General features: G+C 42.3%; 1 protein-coding gene across 1 annotated transcript in view; it reads left to right on the forward strand.

Moving 5' to 3' along the window:
* Positions 1-10,919, forward strand: part of FBLN1 (fibulin 1) — a 74,553-nt gene extending 63,634 nt beyond the window's left edge. Inside the window, exon 17 of the mRNA XM_053942813.1 lies at positions 9,741-10,919. Within this exon, the coding sequence (XP_053798788.1) occupies positions 9,741-9,880 (140 nt within the window). The 3' untranslated portion in view covers positions 9,881-10,919. The remainder of the gene's footprint in view (positions 1-9,740) is intronic.
* Positions 10,920-21,437: the final 10,518 nt, after the last annotated feature.

Consider the following 21,437-nt stretch of genomic DNA (forward strand, 5'->3'; position numbering starts at 1 on the left):
CACACACACACACTCACACACACACAAAAAAAAAGAAAATGGAAAAACCTATTCAGCTTTTGAGAGATGAAGGAATCTCAAGTATAAATTAACTTTCTGAAGTCAGCAGACAGATATCTGGTGGTCTGGGAAATGCCTACAGTCTGACAGACAGATTGTTCCTTTAGGCACAGTCATGAACTGGAGAGGAGTGGAGGAAAATAAGGCAGGAATAGGGCAGGAGAACTGGTGACAAAAGACATGGAGAAAGCTGAAGTATTCAATGCCTTCTTTGCCTCATTCTTTACTGGTAAAACTGGCCTTCAGGAGTCCTGGGGCTCTCAGAGCAAGAGGAAGATATGGAGCAGGAAATACCCACAGCAGAGGAGGTTCAGGTTTGGGAACATTTGAACTGGGAATAGCCAAGTCCATGGATGCTGGTGGGGTACTGAGGGACAAGTGTTGAGGGAACTGGCCAATGTCATTGTAAGGCACTCTTAAGCATCTTGAAAAGATTGTGGTGATCAAAAGTTCCCATAGAAAAAGGCAAATTTCACTGCAATCTTCAGGATCTAGGGTCAGAAAGGATCTAGGGAAGTACTGAGGCTGATCAGCCTCTCTGGGAAGGTGATGAAGCAAATCCACCTGGAAACCATTTCCAAACATCATAAGGACAAAGAGGTCACTGGAAGCAGTCAGCAAGGATTTATGAAAGGAAAATCATGCCTGACCTACCTGACATCCTCCTACAAAAAGATGGCTGGATTAATGAGAAGAGTGGATGTTGCTTATCTTGACTTTAGTAAGGCTTTCAACACCATCTCCCTTAATACCCTCACTCAAGGAAATGTAGGCTGGACAAGTGGACAGTGAGACAGATTGGAAAAAGGCTGAACTCCAGGCTTGTAGGGTTGGGATCAGCAGCATAGCTCACTGCCAGTCACCAGTGCTGCGTCCGAGGGGTCGATTTTGGGTCACTTTCTTCATCAAGGGCCTGGCCAATGGGTCAGAGGGCACCTGGACAGAGGTGATGAACCAGAGTTGTGCTGCCAGGCACAGGGACCTTGACAGGCTGGAGCAACAGACTGACAGGAGCCCCAGGAGGCCCAGCAAAGGCAGCTCTCACTCTTCCAGGTGCAGTGCAACATTCCCTGATGTGCAACGTTTGAGCATTGCATTTTCAATGGTAGAACACATTGGGCAATTAGGAGTTGATTCACTTCCCTGACACAGTATAGGTCAGTAAGTACTCCAGCAACTATGTTGGCAGAGCAATTTATACACTGCTAATCATTACTCTGGCACAACTTTTTGTGTAATAAACAGAAGCCTTTAGGAAAATAATTTAATTAAATTTTAACACAAATCTTTTTACAGAACAAAAAAAATTGCTAAAATAGCCTAAAACATGTTTTGTCTGTTTGTGACCAGGATGTGAATTATTTTTCAACCCTACTGATAGACTCTGTATATTTGTAATTAATACTGAATAAGAAATTACGAATCTTACCATGATTGCTTGTGAGTTAAGGTCTGAAAAGCCAAAAATTGGCTATGTAGTTTTAGCTTCACACTATAGATACGTATTTACATGTTGAAGACTGAGAGAGCTTGGTGTTCAAGCCTAACTTGCACTCCTATGATTTGATCCAAAGAAGCATTAATTTATGTCTGGGTTTATTTTCCTCTTGCTCATTTCTGGAATGACACTATCAATTTACCTTTTATAATAATCTCTGCCATGATAATTTCCCTAGTCCTAAATTTCTTAACTGCCTGAATATCTCTTCTGAAACTACAACAACATTCCTAAGTAACACTGATGCAGTAGAGATGTTTACTCTTAATTGTGCAAATCTTGGCCTGCAGTATAAAGCAAAAAGCCTTCAGGAGAAAAGAAAACTTGAAGTTATAGTCCAGGATCTCACATTAACATGAGGAGATTGATCTTATATTGCTTAAGTGAAACTCATAAACAAGCTTTTCCCCTTCAAAAAGTTGTTCACCACACATTACTACCAGTGCTGGAGTTCTGGGCTCTTTGTCTTTAACAGCAACACAATGGCTGTAGGTTTCAGGAGGAACAAGCTCCTTTGTGATCCCCAAAGATCCATTACTTAGAAAGGGATAGCTACTGTTGTGTTGTGGTAGTTAGGACTATTCATTTCTTACAAGGCTGTAAAAAGGACCAGAGTATTTTATGTGGGGAAACAGAAGCCCAGGAGCAGCCAAATGTAGGACTTTAGAACATAGCCTGAGATTATTTGGAATTTAATATAAAGGCAAATAAATTAATTGAGTTTCAGCTGAGTTTAGGTTCCAGCTCCACAGCTCTCATCACATCTTCTCATACTTGAATTTTTCCTAATTGATCATTTCATGTTCCAAATATCCATTTAAAGCACAAGGAAAATAGCTGGAGGAAAAATTGTAAGGTGGGATTTTTTTGTGACATTGAAATCTCTGTCATGTAGGTGTCACAAGCAGCTCATCCCAAAAGTTCCATCTGAAAATAGACAGCACTCTCTCACCATGTAATAGCTCATTCTCTTGACAAACCTTCCTGTCCTTCTTTTCAAAAGGGGAAATTTTCAATGGGTTCACAATGATTTAAAAGTGAAATAGGGGAAATTTAGGCTGGGTATACAGAAGAAATTCTTCCCTGTGAGGGTGCTGAGGTCCTGGCACAGGTTTCCCAGAGAAGCTGTGGCTGCCCCATCCCTGGCAGTGTCCAAGGCCAGGCTGGATGGGGCTCTGAGCAACCTGGGATGGTGGAAGGTGTCCCTGTCTATGGCAGGGGAAGGAACTGAATGTACTTTAAGATCCCTTCCAACCCAACCCACTCTATGGTTCTGTGATTCTATTTCAGGATAAAGCTTTTTTAAGCTTTCACTTACAATCAGGCCTGTCATAGCCCAAGTGTTAGGAAATTTAGGGGGAAAACCAGACATGTTTGATCTCACATGGGATTTTATTTATCTAATGAGGACTAGACATTCATATATTGCTACCAGTATTAGTTTCCAGTTCATGGAAGTTAATTTTAATAGTGCATGGCCACTGCAAACCCCAAAATAGCCTGACTAGAAGTGTGTGCTTATTTTGAAGGAAAAGCAAACAATGAGCTATGGTCAGACTTTGCAGCATCACAGAATCATTAAAGTTGGAAAAGATCTTTAAGCTCAAGTACAACCATCAACCCAGCACCAGCACCACATTCACCTCGAAACCACGGCATCTTGTTTGACTGCCTCTGGTATTTCAAAAATATATCCCATTCTTATTATTTTACATAGTTTTTACAGAGTGTTTAATTATTTTACATTCTTATTATTTTACATAGTTTTTACAGCATTTAATTTAAAATAGATCTTAGAATTAATAACAATATGTGTCTTGTTCTATTTAAGATCTCATTTATGTCTCTTGTTCTATTTAGAATCTCATTAAGAAGTTAACTATAGATTAATGATTCAGAAAAGTGGATTTTTTTTCTTTTCATGACTTCATGACTTCATGCTTTCTCAGTAACTCCTTACCATACATCCCACATTTATTTAGTTCATGGTCAGTTTTTAACTGACCACAGATCATACAACTAAACAATAATTAAAAAAAAAAAGGCAAATTATCCTAAATCAATTGTTTGTTCCCAGAAAAAGTTGCTAAATTAGTACTTGGCTGTAGTGTCAAGGGTGAAGTGTTGCACTAGTGAAAACGGGGTAACACTGCTGGATTCACCCAACAGTAACCAACCACACATCTCTTTGCTAACTTACCTCCTGAGAAGAGTCACAAAAAGGTCGTTGTGTGCTTGCTGTGAGCACAAAGGGAATGGAAAATTTGTTTTTTTACTGTCCTTTGGTATGTGGTGACAGGAAAAAACAATATAGCTGTAACCCCATGGGGGATGGGAAGGGGACAAGAGCTCTTGTGCTTGTTACTTAACACAAAGCTTGAAATGTGGTAAAGGGAATTGATCCCAATTTTGATAACTGTTTATTGTATTTCCCTGAGCATAGCCCATGGGTTATTTGGAAGAACAATTTTTGATTTGGCAGTAGCTGGGATTGTTTATATATACACAAATACATATGCCTGCATATGCAGGCAAGGCAAGCATATTCAGCAGTCACCAGATTCAGCCCCACTGTCAGCCTCTGATTTTTTGCCTGCTCCACTAAGATTTCTCTGCTTGATTTGGGGGATCCTTAAAAATTTAGGATCTCTGAAGCTCTTTTTTTGAGGAATGGGTGCAATTCATGCCTGTTCTGTGCTCCTAATGATGATATAGATTTAAATATTTGACTAGACTCAAGAATCAATCCCTGTGGAAAATTCTATGTGCTCTGAACCATAAAATGTAAAATACTACAACCTCTCTACCAACACAAACCAGTCGTTTCTTATGGCAGTAAGAAAATAAGCTGCTTGGTTCTGCTTTGCTTTTTGCACACTATGGTGATCCCTTCTAGAGGAACTTTCTTTAGAGGAAATGCAAATGCAGTATGAGGAACACCATGACCCAGATCCCCATGGAGTGTAATTGCAGCAGATTTTGTGGATAGCAGTGAAAAAAGAGGAAGAAAGCTTCTTTTAAACAGGAGTATTTCAAGGAGCTTAGCATAGAAGTCAGAATTAGGAGTCTGGAGGCAAGATGTGAGTGCATAACAAGGCAGGGACTTGTCAGCCAGAATGGGTTCATGTGGTAACAAAACAGTAGCTCTTCTCAGCTGAAAATCGAGCTTCTTAGCAAATCCACTGCCTAATGCAGAAGTACAAGCAGAAACCAAACACAGAGGTGAATTGCCTGAGGATCTCACATATTTCAAAGCAGAGAATTGTAATGGTATCTTAAAGAGGTATAGAAAACCCAAGGAATACCTGTGGCATCTAGAGAACATGTCTTACGAGGAGCAGCTGAGGGAACTGTGGGAGCTGAGCCTGGAGAAAAGGTTCAGGGTGTAACTTCTCACTCTCCACAATTCCCTGGCAGGAGGGTGCAGCCAGGTGAGGGTCAGGCTCTGTTCCCAGGGAACAAGGGACAGGACAAAGGCAAACAGCCTAAAGTAGTGCCAGAGGAGATTTAGACTGAATGTTAGGGAAAATTCCTTCACTAAAAGGGTTGTCAAGCATTTGGACAGGCTGCTCAGGGAAGTGGCTGAGGCACCAGCCCTGGAGGGATTTAACCAATGTATGGATGTGGCATTTGGGGACATTGGTTAGTGATGGCCTTGGCAGTGCTGAATTAATGGTTGGACTTGATCTTAGAGGCCTTTTCCAATCTAAACAATTATATGATTATCTCAGATTAAAATACTAGAAATGCTGCTGAAAGGCTTAGGAATATTAACAATATTGTCCTTGCTGTCTTATTTATCCCATCTTCTCTGATAAGCAAAGCTTTGGTAAGTCAGTGACAGCTACTCAGATTATTGGCTGTTGTCATTGCTCTCATTTAAAAATATGTATGATATATTATTTAGGTTATTGTCCTCACTACACTTGGTGACATGCTTTACCTTAGAAAAAAATTAAAATACAAAACATGAAGTAAAAAAGAGGAGAGAAGAGTAGCTCGATATTTTAGTTACAGAGCTTTAGGAGCTGGACCGTGGTTCAGACCATTACTGTGACATCCAAAAACTTGCTGCCTCTCACTCTGAGGCTGTTCTTTTTCACCGATCAGCAGGTGGAAAGGATTGCCATAGATCCTGCTTACAATAAGGGTAAAGTGTGCAAGAGAAAGAAATCTTATCACTGTTTTTTAAAAGGAGGTCAACAAATCATGAAGATACCCAAACAGATTTGGGGCATGTTATGACATCTGTGCTCAGTTAACAAAACAGTAAATCCAAGCACAGGTGAGCTCATGGAAGGCATTCTGCCTGGCACACACATGGCATTTTCTGCAGGCTGAGTCTGTGTTCGGGTCACAGATGATGAACCAAAGAGAATGAACATCACCAGCAGCTTATCAGCCTGGAGAGTACCAACACTTGTATATGTGCCTGCCAGCAAGACAGCACAGATGCTTGAGGTTGCCTGACACATTGGATTCAGCAGGGGCGATCTCCATGTTAATTTATGATCAAGGATTCACCTTGTTGTTGTTGTTGTTCTTCTTCTTCTTCTCCTTCTTCTTGTTGTTCTTGTTCTTGTTCTTCTTGTTCTTCTTCTTCTTCTTCTTCTTCTGTGCTAACCTAGCTAAAGTCTAATATTGTTGGAAAAGAATTGGGGTGAACGTGCTTAAATGAACTCACCTTCTTTGCCAACTGTAGAGCCTGTAGCTGTGGTCCCTGAGAGGACCAAATGGTGGTATGTGAGAGCCCTCTGTTTTCAAGTAATTTCCTGAGCAGCCCCACTGCTGCTCCTCACATCCTGCAGTGACTCCCAGAACAGTGGGCACTGCTGCAGTGCTCCAGGACTGAGTCCCAGTCTGCAATTATCCCCATGGCAAATCTGAGTGGCTCCATCCAGCTACTTTGGATGGGTAAAAAAAGAGATCAAAAAGTAGCTGCTTAATTTTTACATTTCCTGACTTCTCAGTGCATTTAAGAATGGTAACCTTCCTGTTACTATAAGGTATGCTTTTGTACTTAGTGTTCAGCTATAAACGCTGACAGCTGCCAGACCACAAATCTGGACCCATGAGTTTGCCAAAAGGGATAGTGAAACAGCATGTTTATGCAAATGTTGCAATGTCTCACAAATCCATGTAACTTAAAAACACCCAGAATTATTACATGTGGCTTCTTCAAATGTGTCCTGGGCTAAATGCTTTTGAGATGTTGACTGGTTTGTTGTGCCACGTATGTGAAGAACATGGACGAGACCTAGATCTCAAGATTTTTTTAGTCTTTTGTGTGAGTCAGCCCAAGGCACTGCTGGCCTCGTTTGGGCCTGGCAGAGCTATGCCTCCCTCGTAGGTGACGTGAAAGGTTTGAGACAGGAGAGGATCAGACACAGAAAGCATCTTGCATGGGTTCTACCTGTGTTTGTCCTTGAGTTTGGTGAAGAAAAAATCCCAGGTTTTTCATTTTAGCACTTGTCACAAAACAAAAATGCAAAGCTCTCAAGGAGTGAATCTGCCAAGAGCAGTAAATCTCTCATATGGTTTTGTCCAGAAGAACATTTCAAGGGTTTCTCTTTTTTTTTTTTTTTTTTTTTCCATTCTACCTATTCAGAATGAATGCATCCTTACACATATGCTGTAGCACAAAGCCATCTGCCTGTATCATCCTCATTCATTTAATGGGAGAGAAGGGAAAGAGTTCCTGCAGTGGTGGTTATTTCAGGACCATCTAGAACATTGGCACAACAAACTGTAGTAATAACTATTGTCAGAGTATTGTTCCTTTCTACATTCCCTCAATTTCTTTCTTCAATATAGCTGTCAGCATGTGTGGCATTCACTTCTCAAGTCATTTTATCAGCTGGATTTTAAAACTGCAGCAAGAGAACTGTGTGAAAAGGCACTGCCACATGGACTGCAGTGTTTGCCCATTGCACCTTTTTTCCTGCCTGTTAGCAGGGTGCATCTCAACACGAATGAGAATGTTACTAAATGGCTTTGAATGCTGCATCAGTGATGTCTGAATGTTTGCCATACTGTGGCATAACACAGCAGAGAAAACACCATTTGCAATCCCACCTCTAGAGTAGAGCAAACTAGTGGAATAGTGCAGAAAATGTAGAATGCTGTAATAGGATTGCTAAACCAAACCAGCAGCCTTTGCTCTCTAGGGCTTGGTGATCACTGCAGGAGCTGCTCACAGGGTTGGTTAAAGATCACTGAGTGATTTCAATGCTGTGCATTTCCATGGCTCTCATTTACAGCAGTGCCTGCAATAAGGTGATGTGTTGTTAGTAAAATGCTTTAAATGCTACCCTAAAGGGAGGACAATTTTAGCAAGGTTTTTCTGTTTCAATACATCATCTGCCAAGCCCAGTCATTTTTATAAGATACAGGAGAGTAGCCAAGAAAGCTAAAGAAAATTAAAAAAAAAAATATAAGTGTATATATATATATATATATATAAATTGTAGGGGGCAGGATGCTTAAAAAGTGTATTCATCAAATATGGCAGGCAAAGTGACTGTGGTGAGAAGTTTGCAATTTCACTGCATGCTGAAGATATTAGTAAGTGTTTGAACAGGACAGGACTGTAATGTCATTACTGCCTTAGGAAAAGGTGCTGACAGCCTACATAAGCAAACGTTTATGTCTCCCATCAGATCTCAGGCCAGAGTGTTTGTAGGGAACAGCTGCAGGAGCTTGGCTGGGACTCCAAGATTATCCCCAGCGTGCAGGAGGAATACATCTCAAACCATCCTTCCTTAAACTGTGCATTTCCTTCTGAATCAAACAGCCTGTCAGAGCAGTCTGTTGTCAGAAGGAGGTCTCTGTGCAGGGGGGGTCCCCACCAGACTCCCTGTGCCTGCTGGCTGACCTTGACTTCATGTGATTTTGACATTTGGGGACATCCTTTTCAGATGAGAGCAGTTTGATAGCTGCCTACTCCGTAACACCAGGCCTAGAAAATAAACAAGAAGTGAGAATATGTTTAGAACCTGATCTGGAGCCTTTGGAATCAATGGCAAAGCTTGTGTTTACTTTGTTTTCTAGGTCTGAAGCTGCATTGCTATTCTGTGTAGCCACATTGAGTCAAGGCACAGACAATTCCGCGTGACCCACTCGTGCCTCCCCAGGGTCCTCTCCCACACCCTACTCAGACCCCAGGAACCCAATGTCAGCTTCAGTCCCTGCCTGAGCAGTGCTGGAACAGGGCTGGTCTGTCTGTAGCACAGCTGAGGGTCCACTGGTTCTAGACCCTGCCTCACACGTTGCCTCCTCAGTTTGACTTTGGCCCAGCAGCATCCATGAGCCAGGCTGGGATGTGAGTCTCTGGCTGAACCTGGCTGCCCCTGGCCTGCCCTGCTGCCTGGCTGGGGAGTGGGACAAGCCCTGCCCTGCCACCCTCTGAGGATGCCAGCAGTCTCCATCATGCTGTGCCTGGCACTGGGGATCCTCCATGGCAAACCAGTCAAAGGACTGGAAGACACAGCTTACTTCTCCCTTACTGCTTCCTTCCTTACCAAACCCCAATGCTGGCGAAGGAATGGCCACCATTCACATGAGGATGCCATAGGAACAGATGCAGAGACAGCTCCCTTTCCTCATTAAACTTTATTCCTGTTGTGTCCAGTGGGGTTGTCCATCCATGACTCAGCACCCAAATAATTTACAGATTGGTGTCATCTGATGTTCACAGGGGAAGGGCTGATTTTACTGATGCAATGCAGATTGTTTCTACTGTTCCTAATGAAATTGGGTTTTCAACACGATACCAGGAATTGCATGGCATTCCCAGGTGTGCTCATGTATTCCTCTGAGCAATATGTGTTCTGGGTTATCCAGGGAAACCTCCTTCTGCCCTATGTAAAAGCAGTGTCACAGCATGCTTATTGAATTTATATCTCCAAATAAAAGGTAAAAAAAAAAAAAAATACTGATTTTAGAATATATAGGAGGGTTTTGCCGTTTGCAACACTTGAGTGCTCATTATAGATCTTCCAGATATTTTGACTCAAAAGTTGTATTTTATCCTTCTTTCGCAAGCTTTCCTGAAAGCTATTTACAGACCCAATAGACAAAATGCCTTTCCCTGGGCTATACTGAACACCAAGAGTGGTGCAGCTCCCCCAGACCTAGCTAAAGTCTCCTGCTAATCTCAGCAACCTATTTCTGTTCCCAACAGGTGTAGTTCGCCAGGTGAGGCCCATAATTGGACCTTTCCATGCCATCCTGAAACTGGAGATGAACTACGTCATGGGCGGGGTGGTGTCTCACCGCAACATCGTCAACGTCCACATCTTCGTCTCTGAGTACTGGTTCTGAGGGACACCCACAAGCAAGTGCTCCAGCCTGAAACATTACCACAAGCTATTATGTCATATACTTGTTTTTAAAACCCAATAGTGCTCTTTTTTTGTTGTTGTTGTTTTATTTTTAAATATTTGGTTTATAGTTTAAGACAAATAACAAGCTATTATGTTGATTAGACATCGGGCTGAGCAAATTAAGTGAGCCTGATGTAGTTGTTTGTATAAATACGTAGTGTGTAAAACTGCTCAGCTGCCTGGTGAAATTTAAAACTTTTCTAAATGTTTGGACAGATCTCAACTGGCTCCTTGGCCAGATAACCTGGGTAACAGACTGTGTAACCAAACAGATGTCAGAGTTCATTGGGATGAGTATACAGTGTCTTTGGATGGAAGAAGTTGGATAAGGATTAATAATTTCACCTCAAATTAACTACCTTGAAGAGGATTGCCAGAGAGTGATAAATAGTTAGGTTTGGGCTCTCTGAGTAGGTCCCCAGAATTGCTAATTATTCCTGAAAAGTTCAGCCTGAATATTTAAGAAGTGCCATTCAGCTATAGCTACCAGAGGAAGTGCAAAAGGAATTAGAAATACTTATATTGCACATATTAAAAAATACTCTTTTTTGGTACTTATTATTTGATTGTAAGATTGTTTGATTCTAAATCTGTTTGATTTGAACAAGTACCTCTCATTGAAATTAATCTGTTACAGGAACACAGCATATTGCTTCAATTCCAATCTCACCAGTACTCAGCAATATGTGGGAAGCTCATACCTTATCTCCTGTCTGTTATAAAGCTTCATGCCTTTTAAAAATTGGTAATAAAATTAGCATGTTAAACTGTACATTTCCTATGCACCAAACGAAGGCATATGTAATTATATAATGAAAATCTCACCAATAAATGAATGTTTAATGTATTTTCTGGGCATCAAAATACTGTATCTTTTTTATTACAGAACAGAAAAGAAATAACTCCATGTTTCAGTTTGTTATGTCTGTTAAGATATGAGGAAATAAAGAAGGTCAGATGGGAAATACTCCAAAGTATGCCATGGTTTCTGATTCCCAGGAAAATTATAGGATACAGCTTTTGTAAGCAAATCCACCATATATATATTCCCCACTCAAACCAGACCCCCTTGGTCATTATTGGCACTAAGCATGGAACAGGTTGTTGTGAGAAGCTGTGGCTGCCCCATGCCTGGAAAGGTCCAAGGCCAGGCTGGATGGGACTTGGAGCAACCTGCGATAGTGGAAGATCTCCCTGCACATGGCAGAGGTTGGAACTGGATGAACTTAAAGGTCAGTGTGATCCTGCTACCTTTACTTTTTAAATGTGTATTTGTGGTCTGGGTCTATTTGGGAGGATGTTATTGATGCAGAAAATAGCAGGTGCCAGCTGTGGCAGAAAACAAAGAGTGTGGGCTCTGAGGGATATTTCTGTGAGCACCAGCCTCTAGCAACCCTCTTGCTCTGTTTCAGCAGTTTGCATTTAGTGTTACAGAAATGGCTTTTGCAGGGATGCTGACACATGACTTTTCAATATGCTGTGGTGGTGTTAAGCCACACTGTGTAGGAAAATAGTATTTACCTTTGTATTCACATGCTGGGCAGGGATGGAGACATTCATGCCATGCCCACATTGCCTTTTTCTTACCAATCTGAGCTTGACAACTCATCTCCCAAGACTCACTCTAGACACCGGAGATCACTAATGCAGCTGGACAAGGAACCTACCACTGGGGTGCTCTCATCACCTTGGACAGGCTTTCCCAGCTAGGTGGGTTTTCAAAGGGGTTAAACAAAGCATCAGTTCCCTTTGCCGTTGGCAGAGCCGGTGGTGGTTGGCTGTGGTTGATGTGGTTCATTTAACTTTTTTTTTTTGCTTGTGAATTGTGATGATACCACTTGTAAGAACAGCAGGGGAAATACTAACACAGTGAAAATCTGCACTCTTATCTACTTTTTGCAGAGTAACCTCAAAATAAGCAAATGATACTAAGGACAGCAGAGTAGCTTCCTTTAGGGGGCTTTAAAATTATTCTGAGGTGATTCCAAACAGCCACATGAGACAAGGCTGTTGGAATTCAGTAGAACCAAAATAAATGTGTGCTCCTTAATATATATATATTTTTAATCTGCAAATAACAACATTCTGCAATTTCTTTCTACTGTGGGCAGATCTATTGTCTTGATATTGTGTCTTCTCATTTTTTTCTATAGCAAGGTTTGAGTTTGGGTCCATTGGCTGCCTCATCCCTTTTGATTTTTAGTACATTCAACATCCAGAGCTCCAGGAGCATTTGCAACACTCTCAGGCACATGAGGTGTCCTGTGCAGGGCCAGGGGCTGGACTTCAATGATCTCTGTGGGTCCCTTCCAACTCAGGACATTCTATGGTAACTAATTGAACATATTCCTTTTGATTTGTAGAAAAGACATTATCTCTGAAAGAAAAAACAACAAAAAAATCCTTCTCTTCCCTAAACTGGCATTTTTGCTGTTTATTCCAAAGGTATCAGCTTAGGTCTCCCAGGAATGCTCATTCTAAGGGCTTGCAATCAGTCACCTCAAAAAGTTGATTGCTCTCACTTGGCCAAGGCTGGAGTGAGCATGGTTTTGATGTAACAGCCAGAGCCCCTCCAGGTTGGCCAGCATGTTCCTAGTCATGGGTTAAGGAATGCCATTTTCCCTAGGGAAAGGGAGAGGGACCAGAATGCGATTTCTATTGCAGGGTCCCGAGTCTGGCTGAGGTTTCCAGTGTGTCTACAGGCAGACCACGCCCCACCTGCCTCTGTGCCCTCAGCTCCTGTCCTCCCTGCCAGGGCTCCCAGGCTCCCTGCAGAGGATGGGGAGGATGCCTTTTCCTGCAGCTCCCCTCTGGCCTCTGCAGAGCAGGGCTCTCTGCTCTGACACAGCAAGGAATGCCAGAGCCCTTCCCACATCACTTCTGCTCTCCGAGTGCCTTTGTTCCTGCTGCCTGTGATGAGAGCAGAGGGTGTGAGGCTGCCTGGAAACTGCTGCTTCAAGACAGAGACATAAAGTACACCCACCAAGTCTCCAAAACATAGGTCTGATGAAAGATCTTTTATTCCTGCTGTGGCTAAGAATGTGCTATCTCTTCTGTAATGAGCTCCCGTTTTTTGCTTTCACTTTATTTGAAACCCCCACTTCATTGGGGTTTTTCTCTTTTCCTTTCCTTTATTGAATTCTCCTCTCCATATTTTCATTCTCTGCATCCATCTTTTTCTTTTTTTGTAGCAATGAGTGTTTACTTGCAACTGATCAATTTAAGTTAATCAGACCCAGGAGAGAGATCTTGAACAACTGCAGAGAGAAAACCCATCCTGGGGTGATTGCAGACAAAAGTACATTTGCTTTCATACCCAAATGATTTACCATGACACACTGAATCACATCCAGATTATGCCAGGAGGGACATTTTCATGGGACAGTTTCTGGCCACCTTCTTTTAAACTTCAGTCTTGAAGCACATCTTCTGTGAGGAAAGGCTGAGAGAATTGGGATTGCTCAGCCTGGAAAAGAGAAGCTATGACCTAATTGCCCCTTCTGGTACCTGAACGGAGCCCTCAAGAAAGATGGAGAGAGACTATTTATGGGGGCCTGGAGAGACAGGACAAGGGGGAATGGCTTCACATGGACAGAAAACAGGTTTATATTAGATATTAGAAAAAAAAATTCTTCAGTATGAGGGTGGAGAGGCCATGGCGCAGGTTTTCCAGAGAAGCTGTTTTCCCATTCCTGGCAGTGTCCAAGGATAGGTTAGATGGGGCTTGGAGCAACTTGATCTAGTGGAAGGGGGTGGGACTGGATGAGCTTTGAGGTCCCTTCCAAACCAAGACATTCTGGGATTCTGTGATTCTTACATTGTGTTTGAGAACCCATGAGGGCAAAGCAAAGCTTAAGTCTGGCTTTGGTACTGCTTGGATGGAAGGCGAGTCACTCCATTTAAATTAAAAACCAATAAGTCAAATGGAAGGCGATGTCTTTTTGAACCTACAAATGAAACTTGAGATAGTTTTAGTGCAGGAGGTAATACAAAAGTGGATCTTTATTGGAGCTCCAGGAACAATTATGGAAGAATGCCCACAAAAGTCCACCCCCATAGGAGTGCATACATTTTTATAGGTTTCAGGAAGTTAGCATAATTGATAAAAAGCACCAATGAGGAGGACAAGTGATGATGCAATTCCCCCCAAGTCAAGCCCCTTCTCTGGAGCTCCACCCCTCCACCCCACCCCACTTGGTACTAGCTGTACTTTGTTTATAAAAATGTGTATCCAAGAGCTGTTTTCAGACTTTGTTCCCAGGAAGAACCAAGACAGGACAGAGGCCTTGCACCCCCAAGGCTTGGAGCTCAGGAATTTGTTTTGTGTTCCTGCCTAGGGAAAGGGCAGGGAAAACTACTGGGAAAACTAGCTACAAATGCAATAATAAGCTACAGAACTCCAAATATATGTGTAAAGAATACCAAGAATATATAAAAGAAAAAAAGGTAAAAACCAATAGACATCAAAGGAAAGCAGCTGTGGGGTATCACACCATAGGTGATGGGTATCTTGGCCTGGCCATGCTCACAGAGCAGCACTTGCAGCTTGATCCCCAAGATGGTGGTAAGGTTTTTTGTTTTGTCATTAGCTGATGGTTCTCACATGAGTGAGATCTGGTGCAGGTCATACAGTGATGGGGGGGGGCAGAGCTGATAAAAGATTTTGGATTCCTCCATTCAAGCAAAGCCAAAACCAACTTTATCTGAACCGAGCCCACGAGTGACCTTGGGCCTGATGAGAATAACCACCCTTGACTCTGGATGTGAGGTAAGTTAAATTGCACGTTGGCGAATTGTCCTAATACTGCCAACATTTTGAGAATAAATTGTAATAACGATAAAAAAGCACTACTGTAATGGATACCATGATAACTCTGTAACTACAGTTTAGGTTTTGAAAATTACAAATATGTGTTTAACTAAGGCTAGCCAGAAAGTAATAAATGGTGCTTGAACTGTGGCCAGCTGTCTAGAAGCTAGAAATCAGAAAAAAATTGGGTTTTTCTCTTCCAAAATGGAAATACTGTGTACATTTGTACCTATTGAGCTGGTGACCATTTGTCCAGCTCTACCAGGAAGCACCAGATTTTCTGTGGTATTGAGAGGATGAAGTATTTTGTAAAACAACTGCCAAAAACTTGAAGAAAAATTGACTGTCTGGCCTTCAACCTATGATGCAGTTTACATCTTACAGATTAGGGATCTCATTTGCAGCCACTAAATCGTCTACTTTTTTTTTTATCAGACCCCATCAGTTAACAAGTCATGGTAAACTTTGCTTTCTTTAGCACCAGTAAGTTTCATTTTGTCTTGAATTACAGGCATTGATTGATTTTAGTGCTGTTTCTTCAACTCATACAAGCAACTTGATTTTTTCCAAATCATTGTAGAAGAATCCACAATGTAGAAAAATCTCTGGCTACTGAGCTCTCTAAAAGTTTATGATTACAATTCTTTTTTACCTCTCCCCTCAGTAAGATTTGCACCTGACCCCTTATTCCACTTCCCTCTCCTTAAGTTTTTGAAATGGGGAACACCTGGGAACATGGAAAGAGTCTTTCAGCTGCAGATGCCTGTGTCAGTCAAAGAGAAATGAGATGTTACTCATAAGTTGCTGTGCTGTGGAGCTGCTGCTTCTGTGTCAGAGATCAGAGAAGGTGGTCATGGGGGTGAGAGGGGCAGAAAGAGGCAGGAAAATATCTGTGTTAGCAAGCCAGGAAGGGAGTATTAATGCAGTCTGAGAACATCTGGGCTTCCCCAAGCTCCTTCCAGGCAAAGGTTACACTGAAATCACCGTGGCTGAGGCTTGCCTTTGGTTTTGATGACTGGCCAAGTGCAGCTATCTGATAGGTGTGGGTGGCTACAAGATTGCTCCCATTGAAGGGCACTGAGACAATGAGCTGCTTTTTGTCCCCCTAAACCCACAAGATTTCCCAGATCTGCAAACGCACTGCTCACTGGGATGGGGTCAGAAAGCCAATACACTGGAGTTCCATGGACATGGGCTTACCTGGGCAGGGGCACAAGGACTCTGACCAGGAACACACGGTCAGTTGAGGCAGGATCTGGAAACCCCCTGTTCAGCAGTGCATTGTATTTGATGCTTGGAATAGAGGCTGCCTCTGCAGGAGCCTTTCTGTTGGGAGAGAAACGGGAGAACAGCAGTTCCATAAGGTCAGCAAAGCCTCTCTAGTGTCTCTGCAGCAAAGCTCAGCCTCCCGTTCTCTGAAACATGGAGGCAGGGGTTTGGCAAGAGGGACTGGGACACACCTGGTCCATCCTCTTTTCCATGGTGGTTGAGCATGACCTGGTGAAATGGAGAGGCCACGGTGCTGGACTGATGGGCCTGGTCTGTTTGGACCCAGGGATGTCCAGCAGCCTGAGTGCAGCCGTGGGAAGCCACGGAGGGCACAAATGCCCTGGAAGGGCTCCTGGTGCCTCTGCTCTCACACAGCACAGGCTCCTCAGTGGGCTCAGTGTATCCAGCCTGCCTTCCCACCTGCTTGGCTGCTGAGACGGGGCTGGGTGGTTTCTCTGGGGCCAGCCAAGGAGGTCCAGGGCCTGGGGGGTTCCAGAACGATCTAAGGCAGAGCCATCCAATTACTCTCTGCAACTGCACCGGGGGCAGGACATTTTGACTGTCACTTAAACTTCTGGCAATGACATTAAAAACCTAAATTGATGTCCATTGAAGTTAATGAAGAGTTCCTGATTTATCAGGCACACAGCATTTCAAAGAGACCTTGGGCAAGTGTTTTACTTCTTCATGTTTTATCCATTCCTTCTGTGTATGGAGACTATGTAGATAGATATCTGAAAAACCCACATTCTGATATTTTGTAAGCAAAAGCCAGTTGTACTGAACCCTTGGGTGGCAGACTCTTTGAGAGAACATGGAAATGTTATTAACTGGTTTGTCTTTAATACGTGTCTTTAGCTGTATAAAAATGTTAAGGGAGGTTTTGGAAGTGTTTTAAATTCATAACCCAGAAACTTGACAAAGAGTGGAAAGGCTGTCTGGGACCACTGCAAGGTGGCAATAGTTACTGAGGAGGTCAAAATGGAAAATATCTTTGGCAGAGAGCACAGCTCTGCCCCCATGTTGTGGGTGGGGGGATGCTCATAGGGTGGCTTCCATTGGCTCTTGCTGTGGAATATCCTGAGCTGGGAGGATCCTGAAGGGTTGGTTTGATCCTGCAGAGCGAGTCCAAGGGCTCAGTACCCTGAAGTGCTCCCATCTATAGCTCTTGGTCCCTAGGTCCTCCTTTCCTTGAACTGTCAGAAGCCTTTAAAATGACAAATTACTTTTGGAGTGGGAGCAATCGTTTTCTCCCTATAAGTGGGAGAGAGAAAATGTCATAACAAAAATAAAGATAAAGCACAGCTATAACCAAATTAGCCATGACTAATTTACAGTGCTGTGTTGGGGGCTATCAGATATATATAAGTTCAACAAATCACCCTCAAACCACAGAGGCCTCGCTCAAGGCTGTAAGTCTCACATATGTGAGATTAAAGGAAATCCAAGAATGTAATTACTTGCAGTATGTGAAAGAGTTTGCATCAGATTTTTTGAAGGAATTTGTAAAAGCAGTTTATTTGCAGCTATGTTCTGCTTGTTTAATCTCCTTTTCAATTCTAATGGTATACATGTTTTCCTCCCTGCCCTCTACAGTTGTTTGGCACCTGCCAGGCTCTTTGGCATTTCTCTGGAATATCATGTAAGCGACTGGGTTGATGAAAACTACTCTGTTTTGTTGCTGGTAATTGTTCATGAAACTGAACTCATGCTCAAATGAGGAGCATTTGGGTCAGTGCAGCCTTGGGTCTGCCTCAGAAAAGCATCACACTGAAATAACTGAGTAGCATCTGTCTCAGAAGTTACACTGCATGTGTGTCTTGTCCACACAAGCTTCTTTTATTCTCTTTGAGTTGCAGTTCATGGTCTGAATTTGGTCTTTTGAAGTCCAAGGAGCATTGCCATTAGTTTTGAACAGTGAATTTCATTAGTGACTGAACATCTTTTGCTAGCTCTCTCCCTGCCCTCTGTTTTCTTTTTGATTCTTCTACAATGCTTAATGCATTAGATCCTCTATAACATATCAACCATATTTTTTATTTACCAAAAATGAAACTCTTGAGAGGGGGGAACCCAAGAAATATTTGATAGGCTCTATGGATCCAAAGCTGTTTTCCACATGGCCAGATTCCTGAAGATCTGCAGATGCCTAGTTACATTGTCATAAGAGTCAAGACAGATTAGCTGTCTGTGGTGTTTCAGTATGTCAGTGCTTTTTATTATCTACCCCTTAATCTCAAAATTTGGCTGTATAACAAATAAGAAATTATGTGCTAAGGTATTTACAGAAAGGCATTTTTAATGCTATTTTTCTGTGACTAGGACATGAAAATAAAATATATTGAACTTCCTGGAAAGTAACATTGTGTTTTCCCGCTGTCCATCCTTAAATTTAAACCAGAGATTATGTATGTAAAACTTGCAGCAAATTGAGCATGGTATTGACCCTTCAGCTGGGACTGAGGAATAGAAATGCCAGTATTTTGTAAGAGTCCAAGGCAATATGAATCAAATAAATACAAGCAACCTACACAGCAAAGCAAACAGTCACTCGTTAAACAGTGGAAGAAAGTCACTGATGAATGAGCTGCATCCTCTCCGCCTTGAGCTTGCAGTCAATAAATCTCACTTGAAAAGTGATACTGCCACTTATCCTGTCAGCACCAAGCTGTATTATTCCTAGTCTCACAGGATTTCTCCTGTTTACCTATTATTAGCCATGTGATATCAGCATCCATGGCTAGGTTTTATCAGAAGCCAGTGGGCAGAATTGTCCCAGGTCACTGTGGAGCTCATTGACGGAAACAGAAGCACTTTTCTGTGGGAACGGAAGATGAGAGGGATGGGCCTATCTGATGGCTGGTGTCTTGTCTGAGTGTAGCTTGTGGCAGGTCAGATGTGCATCCTGATATGAGGCTGTAAGTAGCCCCAGATGCTTGGCTGCAGTAGGTTTTACTGTACATGTAATTGTTATGTGTCTCAAGAAGCAGCACCGGAGGGCTGAGCTTTGTCATCATACTGCCCTTGATGCTCCCTATGCCCTCGAGCAAGATGTGTAGGCTGTCTACACTAGCAAGCAGTAAAGCATAAAAGGATCACATCTGGAGACTGAAAAAGTGGAGGATAAGGAGATGATGTTCACCTCCCACAAACACACAAGCTCTCCAGGCTGAGGGGTTTTCCCCAAAAAAAGGTCTAGTCTGATCAATAGTGCTGAGCATTTATGAGGCTGAAGCATGACAGGTGCCCTCTTGATATGCATCTTGCTTTAGTTTCATCCAGGTTAATTCCAGCTTTACTCTGTGATCTCTTTGCAGTAACCCAAGGTACAGCAGCTGAAGACAACCCAGGAGATGAGCCTCAGGAGTGCAGTAATGGTGCAAGCTGAAATGCCCCCGCAGGCCACCCTGTTACTCCTGATGCCTCAGAAGGAATTGAGAGATTAATTTATGTGCAACCTGCTCAGCACAGTCCAAACACAGTTATGCTCTTTGTCCAATTCAAAATGAGAACTTCTTATCAAGTAGTAGCTTGAACCTGGGTGGCATCCCAGGAAATAGAGTTTCACCCCTTCTCCACAGACTGGGAAGATCTGGCTCTTTTTTTCTTCTGGGGTTTGTCTGTCCCAAGCTGTAAAGCTTGCTGAGAGTGATGACTAGGAAGTCCCATCTATAGAAGTGAAGCAGGTAGCACTATCTATAGCATTCTAGGGATTAAGAAGTTTTAACAAAACTTTAAAAACAATCATGTCACGTTTTGAGCCTCCAAGATTATAAAGCCTGGGTACATTTTTTTAAAGCCTGCCCCATCCATTTAGAGTAATTAATTTCTGCAGAAAATTGAGATGGAAGTTAAACCATTTTCTAAATTACCTGAAAGAATACTGGTTTTTTTTCATTCTGTTTTTTTTTTTTTTAATCAGAGGTATGTTTGTAAGGATGGAAATTGCTGCACAGATAAAAAGCACCCTGGGCTGCAAAAGAGGGGAAAATGTGGTAATTGATAGCAAAAGGCAAACTCCAAGCTTGTTTTCTCTGCTTTACAGGATGAGCTGTGTGTAGCTTCTGCTCAATATGCCCTGTTACATGAGACTCATTTCAGCACTAGGATTTTTGCAAAAACTTAAGTGTTTGGGCAGAAATTTTCTATATCTCAAGTCAGTTTTTGATCCTTAGCTTATGTTCTCAAACTGAAAGTTATGGCAAATCAGAATGAGTGTTGACCTGAGCTGATGGGTGCCACAAGAGGGGAAAAGGTAAACAAGTCTCCTGCCATGGAGGAGCAGATGATGTGCTGCCTGTAGCTAAGGAAAAGTCTAAATTTGCACTGTTTCTATATTAAAGTATTCATGGATTTATTTATTTTTGGTTTTTTTTTTTTTTTTTTTTTCCTGGCATGCTGAGGAAGTGCTCCCTAGTTCCCAGGTGGAATGGCCTTTCTGCCATGCAGGCAACTTCTTCCATCTCCAAGAAAATCCATAATAATACAAGAACTGACAGTCTTGAAAATCAGCAGTCTGAAAATGCTTGGAAAAGAGGGATATCTTAGGCTTCAGCAGCTTCTTTTTAAACAGGTAGACTTTAGGTGCACATGTTTAGGTGAAAGCATCAGATCTCACCAATGCTCTTTGATATTAAACCATTTTAAGCTTTCATTATCAAGTGCTTAATTCTCTGCCAAACAGCATGCCCTGAAGTGTCAATCTGACCTTCAAAATTCCACCTCCTGCCTTGGGTCATGAAAGATTCATGGGTCAGGCATCTCTGCAGCCTCTCAGTTCCCTGGGGAGCCCAGTTTGTCAGGTGTGCCAGGCCCTTTGCTTCTCAGACACTAGACTAGACCAATTATATGTCATCTCTAGAATAAATCAAATATTCTGAAGGGGGCCTGGTCCTAGTTGTCATACAAACTTTGAACAAAAAGGTGATAAAAAGATAAGAAATCTTAGAATGGAAAATGGAGTTTGAAGGAAAAGTGTCTGCAGCCAATGGTATTATAATGCTGATGAAATTAACTGTTTGTGTTCCAAGAAAGAGCATTTATTTATAAAAAAAACCCTCCCAAATCCAAGGCAATTCTGTTCCACAGGTGGCCATGTAAATGTGGCATTCAGGCTGTTCTGCTGCAAGAGTCTTCCTTCAGCTGTATTGCTTGAGAGATTACAGGTGTCCTACCCAGCTGAGCAGCATAGAGCTGTCACTGTGCTTACTTTGAGACTTTATTTTGAAATGTGAGTAACGAATTCAGAGTAGAGCTGGAGAAGCTGTGTGACTTTACTTGGTTCTAGTTGTGTAACTGGATTAAAATGGCATTGCACAATAGTAGACCTGTACTTGACATTCCAATTTTTCTTTCTTAAAGGGTTTTCCATGCCTTCAGCTGCTTTTTTTTTTAAACTTGTGGTAAGAGTTAGGAT

Source organism: Vidua chalybeata, chromosome 5 (assembly GCF_026979565.1).
Source record: "Vidua chalybeata isolate OUT-0048 chromosome 5, bVidCha1 merged haplotype, whole genome shotgun sequence".
Taxonomy (NCBI): domain Eukaryota; kingdom Metazoa; phylum Chordata; class Aves; order Passeriformes; family Viduidae; genus Vidua; species Vidua chalybeata.